This window comes from Phalacrocorax aristotelis, chromosome 9, assembly GCF_949628215.1.
Source record: "Phalacrocorax aristotelis chromosome 9, bGulAri2.1, whole genome shotgun sequence".
Lineage (NCBI taxonomy): Eukaryota > Metazoa > Chordata > Aves > Suliformes > Phalacrocoracidae > Phalacrocorax > Phalacrocorax aristotelis.
The window spans coordinates 8,323,475-8,341,639 of record NC_134284.1 but is presented as its reverse complement, the minus strand read 5'-3'; the positions used below and the strand labels follow the sequence as shown (position 1 = coordinate 8,341,639).

General features: G+C 36.0%; 1 protein-coding gene across 2 annotated transcripts in view; it reads right to left on the bottom strand.

The window, feature by feature from the left end:
- Positions 1-18,165, bottom strand: part of ARHGAP5 (Rho GTPase activating protein 5) — a 51,478-nt gene that overhangs the window by 15,833 nt on the left and 17,480 nt on the right. For both annotated transcript variants that reach the window (XM_075103326.1, XM_075103327.1), the window contains one exon: positions 8,540-8,687. In XM_075103326.1, coding sequence (XP_074959427.1) covers positions 8,540-8,687 — 148 coding nt within the window. The remainder of the gene's footprint in view (positions 1-8,539; positions 8,688-18,165) is intronic.

Below are 18,165 nucleotides of genomic sequence, written 5' to 3'. Positions count from 1 at the left end.
TTCCTTCCCCTACAGTGACCAGTCGACCTTTTCAGGAATCATTCTCCACTGAAAGAGCTGAGACTATCATTCCCACACCTACCTTTGTAAATTTTGTGATCTATATAATTCTATTATTTTATTCCACAGATTGACCTGGTATACCTTTTCTCACACCCATGCTACCTAGACTACACAGGGCTAAGGGAACTGCCACCCCATTGATCCAGTATGGTGATTTCTACATACACCTAGAACAGGTAATTACAGAGCAAAGAATCCAAACTCTTTCCAACTAAGATTATTCTAGAACTAAATTTACTTACATAAAATCCATTGAGAAGTCTACATTTAATGTATGTGTGTATATCAACACTGGCATTTAAATATCCATTACATTCAATTCACATACGGAAAACCAGAACCAAAAATAAATGTTTTACTCCTCCTTGTAATAAAATAATTTACAGTATATTGAAATGTTCAATAAAAAGTAAGCAGCATAAGAAAATAAGCAGTACTTTCACAAAGACTCAAAAAATAGGAAGCTCTCATCCAATGCTGAATTAACATTTCTGTAATTCACATTAACCAATTATTAAACAAGCTCTCAATCATTTTATGAAGTGTCACTCAATCACATATTTCATGGCCTGTTCATTTTGAAAAAAGAACAATAAGACTTCAGTTAACATGACAGACATGCCTACGAAAAGGAAGGTACATTCTTTACTTCATTAGAAATGGATGACATCTGAAGATGCTCTAATTTTCCAGGCTGTTTTAGCTGTTTGGTCACTTTGGGCCTGGAGAAAACTAGAGGAGCGGCATAAATCCCATAAGCACTCTGCAAAGTATATTGACATCTTGGTCTTATCTGCATTGTTTAGGAATTTTTTACATAAATCCCCATGATGTTTCCTTTGAAGAGATACCTTAATTAGCAATACAGCTCAAGTGCACAACATGTGTTTATGAATATTTCAAAACATATTTGTTTACAGTTTTGAGTGATTCTCTCACACTAATAAATTAACGCATGTGCTCCTCCTCCATCCGTCTGGTAGTCAGTCTTCCATTAGGAGAAACAAACGATGCCTGTTTTCCCCTCCTCTCAAGTGTGGACAGGGTTTCCTCTGTGTTGATTCATTCCGAAGTTGTAAAACACAAACTGGTGTATAGTTTCCTAAATGCTGAAACCTGTTCTATGCCAATTTTGAAGTGATCACAGAAGAGATCCTCAGGAGGTCTAGTCCAACCTCCTGCTCAAACATGGGTCAATGCTGAATTCAGATTGGGTTGCGTTTTTAAATCTGATCTTGAATTTCTCCAAGGGCTGAGAGCCCACAATCTCTTTGGGCAACCTGAACCAGGGCTTAAATAATCTGAGGCAGAGTTTTTCCTTTCTTTCTAGCTGGAACCTCATATTTTAATGATCATTGTCTCTAATCATCCTGTCATGTACTTCAGTACTTTAGCCTGGCTGCATCTTCTCAGTAACCTCCTCATAGGTATGGGAAGACACTTTTGGGTCTCTCCTCAGCCTTTCCCTCTCTCAGCTGAACAAACCCACAGGTCAGGAGCTCCAGCCCCTGACTGCCTTCTGCTAGACGCAATCAAGTTTGCCAACACCCTTCTTCTAGTATTTTAGATGAGGTCTAAGAAGTGCAAAGTAAAAATGAATAATCACTTCTGTTGCTGTAGTGCCTACCTTTCTGTTGGGACAGTCCTATACAGACCGCCTCGTCAGCAGGATGCACCATGGGCTTATGCTTAGCCTGTTCTCCACCACGAACCCCAGATCCTTTTCAGCAGCATTGCTGGACAGTCAGTCAAGTCCTCAGCATGTACCACTGCAGAGGTTTAGTCCTTGCAGTGGTAGCTGCAGGGCTTGGCATTTGTCCTCGCTGAATTCCATGAGGTTCCTGTTGCCCTATTCCTCCAGCTTGTCTACATTCCCCTGAACAGAAGCCCTGGCCCTGAATATATTAACCACGCCACCCACTCTAGGATCATTTACAAGCTTGATGAGGGTACAAAATGTACTGTAGGGCTATTTAACTCTGTTGTTACTGAATCTATGAAGAATCAAGAGTGACAAAATCATGGCCTATGCATTTTTTTACTAAACAGACAGTTTCACAGGTAGTTGAGTCAACTTAACTGATCATTGTGACTGAAAAAGATGGTCCCTGCCCCATCAATCACTGTTTCTGTCCTTCCCTTGCTCCCAGTTACATAGTCCTGCTCCCTGCCTGACACTTGTTCTGACACATATTTGACCCTTAACTTACCAGCTGTAATACTAAACAGCAGGACCACGTCCATTTTTGCTGATGTAGCTTTCCAAGACTGAACTCCACTGATTCAGAGACATCTGACAAACACCCAAAATGAAAAGTGGCAGGACCACACAGCAGGAGAGGATTTTATTGGCTGTTACACTGTTTCTTATGAAACCACCCTAAGCATGCTGGGTCTCATACACAAGGCTGAGGAGGATGGCCACTCTGGCCCTGGTCTGTTCTCTCTGTCCAACAGAACCAACTTCTAAAAGCCTCTAGCTCTCCCAAACCCCATAAATAAAAGGGGAGATAATCCATGTGAATTTCTGGATTTTGCAGCCACTGTGAATATATTTCAGTTATTTACCTGCCTTTTTACCTTAACTGGCCCTGCCAACCTATTTTCTTTGCCTATTTCTACACAATCCTCATTCTCCGGAGACAAACTTTGCATTATCTGTACTTTCAATGTCAAAATCTGGCCTAATGGCAGACTCACTGTAAAAGACCTGGGTATAACTTAGGTGAGAGGAAAATTCACACACGGCAATATTCTTTTACTTGAATTACCTCTGAAAGTGTAAATTTAACAGCATTACAAAGAGTTATAATTATCAAAACCAGTAATTCTTGTACATATACCAAGTACACAATTTTTAATTTCACCTATAGCTCTCCACAGAGACCATGTGTGACGTTAAATGAGATGTGGCTCTGTAAAATTCATTCTTCCTTCTTTATTCCATTCCTTGTCTCACATAAATTGAGTAACTAAATTATTAAAATACATATTATTCTAATAAGCTTCTCTTCCCTCAATTGTTTCATGTAGAATTAACACCATATTAATGCTATCAGTTTTCTATGAAGTAGTACGGAATCTAAAATTTCTAATCTCATCAATGAAGCACATGGATAACAATATTCTACAAAGATTTCTTTAAAAATATTTGAAAACCCAAATAAAAAACATATACAATACTGCTATTAGAGTTTAATATAGTCAAGAGCTACATTTATTTATTAAATGGCAAAACTGTGCTAGTATTCATAATATAAATTTGACCTCTCCTTCCTTGGTAAATAGAATGAAATATAATTTATACCAAACTTTTCACCAATACATAATGATGCATACAAAAAGTAAATCCAAAACACCAATTGAAAGAATACTGAAATATTAGAAAAATGCTCATATGCTAACACTATTGGTTAGCACGAGTAATTTTTGCCCAAATCATTATAAATTTGGGGAAGTTAAAAATAATCAACAACAGTACATGTTGACTAGCACACAAACAATACTTGAAATAAAGTTGGTGGCATGTAAAACAGCACTAAAATGTTGGTAACAAAACACTCAAGCTACAAACTTGCCATAAACATGTAAGCTTTTTACAGTTAAAATTAACATTCAATAGATGTTTTTACATGGTATTGCAACATAAAATTCAAATCATACCAGTGTTTTGTTGAAGTCAAACATTAAATTAGCCTTCAGAAACCTGCATTCCTCTCTCTCAAACAAAACTATCAGAGTATGAGAATATCCTTACTCTCTACATGATAATTCTTAGAGAAAGACAGAATTCATAACATTAATACAGTTAAGAGAGTTCAGCTTCAAGAATTCTCTCACTTCTGCTGCCTACATTTAGAAAAAATCAGTTGTACTAAAAAAAGTAATGGTCTACATTAGATTTTTTTTTTTTGAAAGATTAGCAATTCCTTCTCCCCCCGAGCATATCTTACCGTAGCACCATTATTTCTACACAAAACCAGCCACTACAATTTTCTTAAAAATAAAAACTGAACCTTAGTTTCCCTGCTGCATACATTTGTATAAATCTAGTTTGCACAAAACCAATATACTTTAAAAGTTAATTTCAAGTGATGTAATAAAATGACCTTCTGTTCAGCCCATCAAGAGAAAGCAACAAAACACACCACAACTGTATCATCAAAATCATCTTCAGATGCAGAAGCCCATAACTGAAAATAACTACCAATGTCAAAAAGTCAATTTAAGTAGCTGACCTCAAGAGCAAGTTACATACTGATCTGCAAAGCATTTGACAGAGGTAAAAACATACAAACATCGGCAGCTTATACATTATGCTATGTCACTAATGACAGAAAAGTGTTTGCAGAGTCTGTAAAAGGTTACAGATAAGATCACAATATCTTTACCAAAAAATATGTTTTCCTGAAAATATTATACATTCATACCAAGACGTTTAGTGGAAAACTTGATAATTCACCATTATCGAGTTACTTACCTGAGAGATAAAAATTCTTTTGATCATCTTGTTCAATGAACCAACAAGAAAGAGGTCTGACAACCAACCAAAGGATTACTCATCCTGCTATAATTACAGTGAATTAAAAAGAATGAAAAGGCTTCTATAGATAAAACGTTTTCCTATGGTCATGGACAATGTGCAAATACACAGCAAAGTTTGTCTATGATATTTAGCCAACATTTCCTCATTCCTTATCCAGAAGTGAGTGTTATTAAATTTAAGATAATCTTACACGGTATTGAACAATTTTGGTGTTTTTTTGTGTTTGGTTTTTTTTTTTTTAAAAGCAATAGATCCCAACTCTCAACAAGACAAAGTATTATGTCCTATTACTGCTTTGTACTATTACTATCAGCAACAGTAGGCCCTGCTGCTGACATGGCAGTTCTGATACATATTTACTGCTTACCAGGTTTAGATCTGCTCAGTTATTAACCACTTTGCTCCCTGAGTTTCTGCTTCCATATCATCAAAAAGATTCCAAAGGGATTCAAGCCCTACATTTTCTTTCAAAAACAGAAATTAGTTGACTCCATAAAGCTAAACCAGTTCAGAATAAAGCTTCTTGTTGGAAAATACCAAACTAAACAGGAACATAGAGAAAATACCTACATTTGCAAGCCCTGACTTAGGATCCTGTACCTCTACCAGATCTCCCTTTCACCTGGCAGGATCCATATGGCTCCTCAAAAAAAACCCAACAAATCTGTTGATTTATGAAAGGCTAGAACTTTTCAGCTCCTGGATTTACTTTAATTTTTTCAAATTGTCCCTCTTCTACTGATGTGCACTACTTTTTTTTTTGTGAGGATATTGCAGAACAGTATGATAAAACAAAAGTATGATGGTATTTTCTGCATGCACCCAATTCTTTAAGATTTATGGTGGAGCAAGAATCTTCAAAGACACTTTCTGATATTATTTTCTCATCTAAGCATCCAAAACAAAGCAGAGGAAACTTGTTCACACTGCTTACTCTATAGTCACAACTTATATGAGTGGGTAAAAATTACTGCCTTGTATAATTTCATCAGGCAGAGATAGGGAACATTAAAAATTGAGATTAGCCCTTCAATTCAAGATTAATCATATCTTCACAAAAAACTGCAATTCAGCCACAATGCAAATTACATGTGGTAATACAAGGGGAAGGAGCTAAACTCTATGAAAGTACCTCAAAAGGAGAATCTAAAGAAATATGTCACCTGTAAGAGAAATATACTGATTAGACTCATTCAAGAAGAGTTAGAAAAGACTGCACTTCTTGATTGAAACGACAATGACAGTAAACAGCAGTATTCAGTTCAGTTAGTACTGATAGCAGGCTGAATTGGTAAGATACAGCTGAAGTATTGGATGACCCCCAAGCAGCAGCCAAGCAGCTGATACAGTAACTATCAAATGGGAAGGGTACCATTCTGGACCCCAGCCTGAAGCAACAGATCCTGACTTGCCTTCTGCAGACTGATCATCTCCAAAATCGTATTTGTGGAATTTTCTCTGAGTCCCAAAGTCAGTGACGTAAGGCTATCTCAGTACAGGATTTGAAGGCAATGCAAGTGAACATCGTCCCCTCTCAAAGGCAACAAATACATTCTATCAGAACACTGCCTCTGTAGGCATCATGAGATACCTACAGAATATTAACGCGATACAAAAATAATACACACCAAAAATAAAACTCCCACATACAAATATGGAAGCTGAAAAGAACAACCAAAGCTACTTAAGCAGAATCCAGAGTAGGAGAAAGAAAATTTCAATACAGATCAAAATTAGAGGTTTTGTTCCCTCTTTACCAAGTGCTTAGCAGAAACAGCAAGACAACCACTGTCTTCGCAGCCACAAAAAAAGCATGCAGATGGCACAATGTTTGTCCAGCTTACACATATGGCCAGAATTAAAATACTCCAGCTTTCAGTGGCTGCACAGCAGGATCCCAGGATGAACTAACGTACACCGAACCAGCTAAAGGAAAAGCAGTACCTCCTGAGTCACTACTTTTGAGGTGTCCCTCACATTTTGAACATAGCAGCAGCAGAACTAAACACGTTTTCCTTCAAAAACAGGTCATTAGAGGAGAATAAAAGTGTTAATCTTCCGGGTGCTTGAGTTATTTGAAAAATAGATAAAGAATCATGTTCCCACACTATTTAGTTCTCTCCCTCACCCCATAAGCTGGTGAAAATCCTTTGGCAGAAATACTAGAATTTCTTTCAAAACTCTACCACAAAGTCCACAGATACCAGACATTACTTTTAAGCAAATACAATTTCCTTTAGATCTGGATTTATAATTTTGTTGTTTGAAAGTATCATTACGAAGTTAAACACGCTCGAATTTAAGATGTTAATTCTAGATTCTACAAAATTCAAAAAGTCATTTGGTCTTCATTACTGGTGAATGTCTTTTATTTAGCTATACATAGTAGCTCTATGTAGCCGTCTTTAAAGAACACATATTGAGACAGTGACTCACCCATAAAATTATGTTTGTTTGGTGTTTGTGGTTTCGTGGTTGGTTTGGTTTGTTGTTTTTTTTTCCTACATATAATAGCAAACACAATATATATTAAATTGTATATACCACTCTATTACTCCTTGCCCATCTTCCTCCTTCCCCATTTTTTTCCTGGGTGAAGTGGGGAAAGCAAAAGCAAGAGGGAGGAAAATACAGCTCTTACTTTTAGGCAAGGAATCAATAGGAGGTAAAGGTTAAAGACAGACTTATACTTACATCTTTGACTCCCAAAAGATCAGTACCTCAGGTTTCACGTAACTTTTTTGATTACAGTAATGCAGTATACAAGTCTTCAAAAACAGCTATTAGGCTCACCACCTGCAGTAGTTCTTCTGGAAACACTACTCTTACAGATGGCATTAAAACTGAATTTTAGTTGAAGAAAGAAAACCCTTCAATTTTACTCTTGCTAAAACTGTTACTGTCATCTTACAGCCAAAATTGGATTACAGAACTAAGAAAATGTTGGAAAAAGGTGCCGTTTTACTTCATCTGAACAATACCAAACTGCAGACACCCATCAAAAAGATGGTCCCGCTCGTGTTTCAGCTCCAGTCTGTCTCACACTCTCATTTGCTTCAGATAAACCAATATAGCATTTATGCAACTTCAAAGCAAGTAAGATCTACACGCTAACTGAAAACAGGTACCTGCCATCTTTAAAAACAAAGAAAAAACCAAACAAAACCCAACCACAGCTTACTCCCAAACCTCAAAACAACTTCCCATGCCCAAATCTAGTCGTCTTTGGACCATATTCACCTCATGGTCACACGCTAAATAGGCTGAGAGCAGCAAGAGAGGTAACAAACACACAACCAGGGAGCAAGGAGAGAGATGAAAGCCATGCTATGAAATTTCACCCTAGTGCAAACTCATATATGTCAATATTTTACCTCAAACTGGAAAACTGCAAGTTAAACAAATTGCTTAATATTTTTCATAACTGAATTACACAGTATTTAAAAATGTTTCTGTCTCTATAACAAGTTAAAATGCAAAACTAGGTTTACCAGCAAAATAAATCAAGCAAGCAGACTAATTAAGCCATACCAAGTACCTGCTTTCTGCAGTTGGAAAAAGTGGATTTCAGAGCTTTTTAATATATGAAGTAAAATACATTGGCAAGCGAGACATGCAAGACTGGAATGCCATTAGGTTAGAAGTCATTTGGCATTAGAAAGTGATATCAGTTTTCTAAATTATAGGAAACAAACGTTAAACTTTGAATGTTTGTCAAAAAGAAACTAAACATTTGTGTAAACAAAGACAAAAGCCCATCACATATTAAGCATACAATTTAAAGAACATATTCTACTTTTAAAATGTGCTTTTCCCACAATTATTTATTTCTAGGATAAAATTCTGGAAGTACTTTAAAACAGAAAATGAGAGGCTTTACTCATTATGCAAAGTGGGAAAGTCTTTCCTCCAACAGTACTCCTATCTTACCTGTATCTTCAATGAATTGCACACATTTTTCAACAAACAGAGGTATCGGTTTCTCAGGTGTAACCAGATCCTGTAGGGGCATCCCAAAGTAATTACTTTCCCAGTTTCTACGGATTGGAGGATTGAATGTCTTAGTTTTCTTTTTCGGCTACAACAAAACAAAGTTGTTTAAGTAATATTCAAATAATATTTTAACTCATATTGCAACCATTCAGTAAAAACAAACAGATCATACATCTATCAGCCATTAAAATTCCTCTATGGCAAACTGAATAAAAATAAATGTACTTTTAAAATAGCATATATTAGATAAAAAGCACTCAAATAACTTCTAATAGATTTGGTCATTTTTGTATCACATTAGGAACAGGATGACCCAATGCACCAGTAATTGAAATACCACAGGAACAAAAATAAACACACTGCATGTTTAGAGTGCTATGACAAGTCTTCACATAGTAGCTTTCAGCACCACTCACAAAGGAATCCACATGAATCACATTTGAACCACACCTCTACAGAAATTTTTAGGACAAGACCGAAGTATCATATTGCAAAAAAACCTGAGTGTCTTCTGTATGCATCTCATTAAAGATACTAAATAATCTTTATATTGCAACTATGCTAAAATCATGATGACGCAGAATGTATAGCAATCAGTCTCAGAGTTAGAGTTGCGGGCACTCCTATTAAGCACAATTGCTTCATTACAGACACAGGGTTTTAGCCAAAAGGAGGTTTGCACCCAATAAAATCTAATAACACGATGAGTTTCGCATGGAGTTTTCTTGCTTTTTTTGACACCCACACACACCACCACCCCCCCAACAGGGATTTTTATCCGTTCATCTGGTAAATCACCTTTGGATGCTTACAAGAATTATATTGTACCAGACACCGTGTTTCATCTCTTAACTTTGACCCAAATATTCAGAGATGGACATATAAAGTGGTCAATCAATTGGCTGTAAAGTGGCAACTGAATGTGGAAACTGAATAAACGTCACAATTAAAATCTAGCATTTTATCTTAAAGTTTATATACAGTAAGAAGTTAGTTAAAAGCAGTTACTTTTTCATATAAAAGCTCTTTGGTCAACATCTAATAGTGAAAAATAAAACAAAAAGCACAACAGCCAGATTTAAATTTAATAACAAGGTTTCTAGAATTTTATAAGACTACACCTCAGTTAACTATTAAGACAAAACATGTCTCATTTGTGTTTCACATCTAGAAAACTCTTGAATTTCAATCTCTGTGTAACAAAATAAAAGGGGGAGCATTAACCTCTAGACTTCTGTACCATCAAATTTACTTAATCAGTCGTTACAGACTACCTAGAACTTGAAGTTAGCAAGGTACATATTCATGATTGACTTGCCCACTGAGGATCAATAAACTGAAGCTGAACTCTGTGGGGGAAAGTGGAAACTACAGCCTAAAGAACATTTCTCCAGTCATCAGCCTACAGCATCTGTGGAATTTCTCCAACACTTGATTAACAAAATAAAATCTGCTAATCAAAGTCTTGTAAGGCTTTTTATGTGGAATGCCTCTTTGTATGTCCTTCTTGAAATCAGCAGCAGAGTACCCATGATTGACCATGGTAACAGAGGGCTAATAAAAAATTAGGCTTATCTTTAAAATTTGGGATTTCTGTAAAAGGTTTAGCACTTATAATTTAGAAGGAAGGAACATTTATTAGAGAGTTCTACAAAACATTAGAAAGAAATTGCTCTCCAGCAGTTAACTTCTCCCCAGGTTTTACATTAACTGAAAATTTAATAAGAAGTTTAAGAAAAAAAGCTTAAGATAAAACTTTAGGAAAAATTCTCATGACTAAAGCAAACAATATTCAAAAGCATTCTTTTCAACTGTCAACTCTTTACATAACTTTTATTCATCTCAGATAAGATATTGATGGTTCCATCAGTATATACCTTCAGATTAAAGAGAGCTTTTCCTTCCTTCCTTCTCACTGCAACAGTCCCCTGCTCTGAAGGCCCCAGTACTCAGCCTAGTTCACCGGCCATTTTCCCTTTAGTGGCAAAATAGTATTTATTTAGGCAAGAAATTTATCCAGTTCTGGTAAAGAGCAGCTGAAAGGGCCAATCTGAAGCTGAAGAACATGTAGAACTCACTGAAAACATATTTATCAAATGCTGAATGCATGATCATTTTAGAGATACGTACATTAGCGCAATGAAAAAAGCAAAAACAAATAGAAATTTTTTTCCCAATGTGTTCAGTGCACATCTCCACCATCTTAAAATAAATGGAGCAACCCTCAGACTGTGTATTCCAGAACCAGCAGATAGAAAAAGCTTCTGTGTGTCTCTTCGATTAAGACATAATATTAGCATAACATAATTAAATATAAACAAATTTTGTTAGTGTGAGTGGAAAGCAGTCTGGTTAATGGAATAATAAACTATGGTTTTACAGAATTTTTATTACAATTATAATAGTAATGAATATTATTATCTGTGTAGAATACCTGGAAATAGTATGAAATATCAAATATCTCTGCAAAGCCAGAATAAACAATGTTTTTGTCAAATAATTGTCCTGTGTTTATTAGAATAAATAAGGGTCTGAGATATCAAGTATGAAACTACACACTCAAAGAAGCACAAACATTTCTTAGATGAAATGTCTACCTGAAACAATCAGTGTAATTTGGAAAAATTGAATTTTTTTCTAAAGAATTTAAATAATAAAGAATATAAGAATGAAGAAAAGAAACTGAAGTCCCTTTCAAGCTGATCTAGAGGTAGGGTAGGAGAATTAAGATTGCACAAGCCAAAGTCAGAACAATAATTTTATCAACTCTTTCCCATTACATATAATTATGCATTTTGTCTCTCTCCTGTCCAATATTTGTTAAATATCTCTCTTATGATTTCCTTTTCTTTTGGCGTATTTGAGTGTGTAAACTCTCCAATGACAGAGCAGATCAAATTGTCCTGGAAATAACACTATCTGCATGATCTTCACAAAAAAATAATTCTGCAAATTAACAACAAAACTTTAAGCTATTAAAAAACAACCGTGTTGTTTCCTGATTTGAGACTTCCATATTTTAAGTGGCATGCGTAGACTTCTAAAGCAGGGACTTGATCTGAACAAAAAGGCATGTTACTGTGCAAAAGACCTGGTCTTTGTCAAAAGATGAACTGACTTCAGGGAAAAAAAATACAGGTCTTATTTCTAACAAAAATAAGCCTTAGTTAAAGCTTTTTTTAATCCCTGTTCCCCACTCTGGGAAAATAGCAGCTTTTTTGATCCATGAGTTATAGCACAGAACTTTCAAATCTGCCAGTCATGATAATTAATATCATAAATTTATCTGTGTAAAATTAACTTTTAGAAGTTCTCTAATGAAACAATATTTAAACAAAAACACTGTTAAACATTAAGTTATTAATTTAGTTAAATAGCATCTGAAAAAGGTGAACCATTTCTAAATTCCTAGATTTTGGCAGACAGATTACGATTTTGTCACAGGTACTTTTTTAGTTCAATAGTTCTGCCCAATACACCTCCTCCCCACAATACGGCACCCACCTAATACTGCATACAGCAAGTACTAATCTAGGCACAGTCAAAATTTTCTGAGCTGCTTCCACATCATGATAAAAAGGGATAATAGGCACCAAGTCGGAGAAGACAAGAACCAGCACAAAAGTTGTTAGTTATTCCTAGCAAAAAGCTCATTATTCCACATACCACTGTTTCGTGTTAGAAAAACACAAGCCCAACACCATAAAGCTGAAATATTTAGTTTTCATATAAATCTGGGGGGTTTTCTAAATGGTTGCTGCACTAATGTTGAGCTTCTTGCCAAAGACAACTTATCTTCATATCATAACAGAGGTTAATGCCAAACCTCCAGCTGATCCTTACATACTTTCGCAGGAAAGCATTTTAACTCCAAGAATCCCAAACTTGCCTTGTGTTGCTGATACCAAAAGCATTTACCTGCAATATTGCTTTAATTACAGAAGTTTAATCACTAAAACATGTGTTGCAAAAGATTAGCTGAAGTCCTTTTAATGAAAGGCAAAGTAAACATGAAAACATGTATTCTAGCATGGCACAATATCCAATTCTTGATTTCAAAACCAGATATATTATTATAAAAAGCATAAAACTGAAAATGTAAATTTAAAGTATACTCGCGATTAACCCTCTTGCCTGTACGGACCAGGGAACCAGCTAAGCAGCACTCATCATCTAGAGAGAAACTAGGCTGAGGCTTCAGCCAGCTGTGACTCTTGAGAGTACAATGCACTTAAATACAACCTTTTAAAAGTTAACTTAGAAAACTAAAAAATTGCCCAAACCTATCTATTAAACCCCTCTACGGATGGGCTGCTTACTCTAGCAAGTCCTCTCCGTTTAAAAGGGGCTCCCCTTCTTTTTTGCCCCCTTTCACTTCCATCCCACCAGAACTACCATCATAATTCATTTATCAAAGGGGAAATTCAGCCACTTCTCTACCTCCCACACACTTTACTATTACTTTTAATACAAAGGAAATTTTCTGCCTGCTTCATTTGCAGTCAGCCCTAGGGTCATGGAGGGAAAAGTCAATATTTTGGGGACTATTAAAATACTTCATAAAACCATGTACCATGAACAGCATTCACTTTTATGAAGCATTTATAGGCTTAATAAAGTACTTGTAATCTCTAATTCATGGCTAGCTCGTCAGAACCTATACAGTATATGAATAATACAGATGCTGGTCCCTAACATGCTCTTTCTTCCCCTCATAACTTCTGCCATTTTTAGAGTTCCAGCTTGTTACACCAAGTTTTAGACTACAGAGGCTCAAGAAGGCATATGGCTCCAAATGTGCATTTTAAGAGTGCTAAATTTGAACAGATGAAAGCTGAAAGTACAGATTTGGATATTTTCTATACCCCTCAGGGTGGGGGGGGAATCACTGCACATTCCAGTCTTAAGTAGACAGTACTTTGCTAAGCCAACCACTGAATTTACACAAGAACAGCTGAACAAAAATGTAAGCTGATCTCCCACTTGTCACATGTTTACCATTGCCTTATTAAAACTGAGATCAACACACATGGGCTATACAGTTCCTGACACTATTTCAGTAATAGTTTCAACATAAAATTTCAGATAGTTTTGAAATTATAATGAGAACAAATTTAAACATAGAAAAATCAGTGTGAAACCTCTACTAGTTATACTGTGTTCTAAAATAAGTCAGAGTAAGACGTGAGAATTCATCTAGGTGCTAGTAGATTTTTCTTGCTTAAATACTGAGACAAGTTTTCAGACTAATCTAAATGAAAGGACACCTTACGATCATCTTGGTGTAAAGGAAAATAGAAATAATGTAATTCACAGTTGTCTTTGGAACCAACAAATATTGTTTGCAAACAAGGTTACAAGGCATAGTATTTTAAAGCGCTGTTTTTCAGATTTAAGTTAACAACACAGCTCAAAACTCCAGTCACCATCAAAAAAACCCCACCCAGACCTTGAACAATACAACTACTGGTCAAAGAACAAAAGCAGTGAAACATGGCATGTCAAAGAATTATCACTGGTCAGTTAATTTCCTACATTGTTTACAAGATCTCTTTAGTTAGGATTAGTTTGCAGAAGGACTTAAAATAATTTCTTCCGTACAAAAACAATGCAAGATACTCATACTAATCTTATTCCTACTTTTACAAATGTATTAAGAAAACAGTTCTTCCGTAACAAGGCAAGATGGCTGCAGAATTTATTTCAAGATAAGGCTCTGCCTTCCCCTTTGTAGAAATTTATTCATGAGATTTGCTGTTCTTGATATGCTGGGGAGGCTAAAAACTAAAACAACTATATTTTAAAGAGGGGAAAAGAATATAGCCTAAATTAGACGCTCAGCATATCTCAAATTTTTCACAAAGATAAGAGCTCTAAATTAGATGGGTAAATTTTTTAATACTCATCAATTCCATAGTAAAGCTAAATAACTGTGACTATATGGAATAGCTACAAGTTTCCGCATCAGGCACACTTCCTGTCGTACAGGGAGTTACTAAATTAAGACATGGGTCAAAAATAACTTGCAATTATTTAATGTAGCAATAATAATAATAATAATGGATAAATCTATAATAATTGATAAATAATTTTTAAAGTATTTCTATCAAACTTGTTTACATACAAGAAGAATATGGTGAGAACAATGAAAAGCCAAGGAGCACTGTGCTTTGGGCCTCATATCAATGCACAAACTGCATGACAGTTGCAGCTTTAGCGTTATTGCTCACATGAAGAGGTTCCTCCTGTCTGAGATGTAAAAAGGCTTCCTCCAACAAGACCCTTATCCTCTAGGAACGTTCATTGCTCTTTCGCCTCCTGAAATTTTCTGCAATTTCTCTCTGTTGCGCCATATCTCCAAACTCATCAAGTTAAACTAAAGACAATTTATTATTTTAAAGAGACTGGTATGTACCAACACAATAGTGTCCTATACTAGACTTATTATTACAGTGTTGAAGATTCTAACTGAGATAAGCATCTACTTCCAGTTCTCACTTGCAATTTTTGAAAAAGACACGGAGATGAATAAGCACACATCTCAGTTGGAGAGGTCTAACTTGGCAAAGTCAAAACAGCTGAGGCAAAGCTGCCTATGAACATTGTACTCTGAGCTTAGTTCCTCCAAGTTCGTGAACATTGGAAAGGAAACAAATAATCAAACATAGAAAGCATGTTTATATAGGGGAGAATGCACTCTGGAAAATGCATGTACTCTGAGAGATACTTTGCATAACAGCAGCAGAAAGGACTAGGTGCTTTTTCTTAACAGAAACCTTTATAGGAGAAGTTCCGGGGGGCGGCGAAGCACAACATAGCTTAACAAATATTGGCATACAGCATGCACTTGAACGCTTTCACAGTGTGCTTTCACAACTCCACCCCACCTTGGCTAAAAAGTCCTATGACTCTGAAGCCAGTCTACTTTCTTTTTTCTCCTTGTCTCCTCTTTTCTTCATATACTTCCCTACCAGAAAAAGTTTAACAGTCCACTCGTTAACAGCACATGAAAGGCCATACAAGAAATTTTTCAGAACATTTAGAAACATGGTAATAACATAAAATAAAGTAGGCTAAACATAACATAAAATAGGCTAAAGGTGGGTGTATCGTAAGCTGGATTATGCTAGACTGATTCAACCTTCCCCACTGAAAACACGTATCCCTTTCTAGAGACAAAAGTTTGTTTCACCAACCTGGACTCCAGTAAGTCATTCAATGATGGCTTATACGAAACTACTGTGAAAAGTGGAGTAAGAGAAACAGGATGATATTCAACAACAAAAAGTACCAAGTTATAGACTAATGGAAAAATCATGCACTGGGATATGCATGTACTATAATGCACATGTACTGTGTGTATGTACTATAACGTGCATGTGCTATAAACCACCTGTACTATATGGCAGGAAGTCATTAGCTGAAAATTACCAAGGACAGGAATAGGCCAATGGTTCCTAAAGTGACAATAACTGCACAGCTAAGAAAAGGTCGGGTGCCATCACACAATTGCACCAAGTAGTAATTTCTAGTACAGATCAACAAACATTAAGATTATATGATACACTGCCATGACATTCTTTGCAATACTATACAGTTTCAGTCATCCTCACTTAAAAACCTAAGTTCAGAGGCAATTACAAAACATTTTTTAATCTTCTATAACTCAGGTCAAGAAGCAGCCATAACCTGTTCACCTGTTCAGAGGTGACAGACATCACAAAAGGAAAAAACATTTCAGGAGAACATTACCACAAGGAAAGGTGAAAACTGGAAAATGTACAGAGATTCTTCACCAATACAGAGGAAACAGAAGTTCTGGAGGAGTTTTACAGGATAGTGAGAATGAGGGGATAAAATTTTCCAGAGGAATTATTTCTGTGTTAACCAAAAACAGACCTCAAGGATGGTTCTTCCAGTTCTGACTGGCACATAGAAACAAGATCTGAGAACACAAACACAGTGTTATGGACAACAACAAGGACCAAAGCACACTTGCTTAACTGATCTCAGTTTTAAGTTGTTTAATTCCCTTTGTCAGTAAGCAATGTTAGAGAACCTTGCAAGTAACGTTACCTACTCGCCACAATTTGTCACTATACTTTCCATAGTAAAGCATTTTAATTTATGCTTCTGAATAGCAACACGTAGAACAAGTCTGAGTATTTACTTCTGCCTTTAATAATATGTTCACAACAGATCTTTTAAAAAGTTTGGTACCTACGCGGTATCAGATTGGTCAAACTATGGCCATTAATTTCAGGGTTGTAAAAAGGAAGTGTCGTTTTTCCTATTCTGTTTGCCAAAACTCCCTTCCTCCTTCCTACCCATCCAGCTCTTGCTTTCTTCCCTTCAATTTTTTACCAGAATCCTACGATCACTCTATACCCATCCCCTGCCCCCCTATATCTGTCCTAGTACCCATACCTTTACATGATTTCATCTTGTAAGCTGGGAGACCTGGGTGTGAAAGCATTTTAAAGGCAGACCCAGAATAAGAAAACATTTAAAGATAATGTGTTTCAAGAAAGAGACGCGACCTTGCTGAAGGATGTCCCTTCTGTCCCGATGCTTTCACACCATCTTCTAGAACCTCCAGGAGGGAAGTAAATACTACTTTAAGAAACTTTCACTGTGTTTAAAGTAATTGTCATAAGTCGGGGTGGGGGAAGACAAATCAAAAAAAAACCCCAAAACAAACGAATGTTCCCCAAATTCTACATGTAAAAATCTGCATAGGCAAATTCTGTCTCTAGACAAAACCTGCTTTGCATAGGTGAAAACTGAAGTGGAAAAACCACAAATGAGTGTGCACAGGAGCTTTCTGCAATACCATACAAGAAACCCACCCAGAAACACCACATCTCAAACTCCTCAAACCAACAAAGATGAAAGTAGTATCAAGAATGTTACATCCTATGTGGGCTTTAAAAAGCAACAGCATACTACAAAGCCGATTTTAAAAAAAAAAAAGACCTGGTTGAAAACTGACAGAGCTAATAAGGACCTTCGACTTCAAAGGTTGAGTTTTTTCAAACAAATTCTTTTTATTCATAAGATTTCTGTATTTCAGAATCACTATAATTATAGCAAGAATAGTTACATGTGTATCTTATGTTCCCTTTACATACAGGTGAACAATTTGGAAAACGTACCACTAAGAGCTTTAAGAAATATTCAGAAAGGAGCACAAAAGTTTTATTTATCCCCTTCACATTCAAGGGGTGAAAATTCTCAAAAAAAAGGCAGGTAATCTGATAACAATGGTGCATTAACATCCCTCACATGGACCAAGTAACACCCAACAAGGAAAATACAATTTGAAGCATTTTTTGGGTTTTTGTAATTAAAGACTGCTAGATGCTCATCTAAAATAACACAGGAAAACATGGTGAATAAGTTCCGAAACTAATAAAACTGCATCTCTCTTGCAAAAAAAATCAACAGCTAGAAAAACCAATGAGTATATTACAAACTAGAATGACTCATCACATAAACTGGAACTACTCTCACTTGAACATAATGCAAGTCAACAGACTTAGAAGTCCCTACTTATCAAAAGC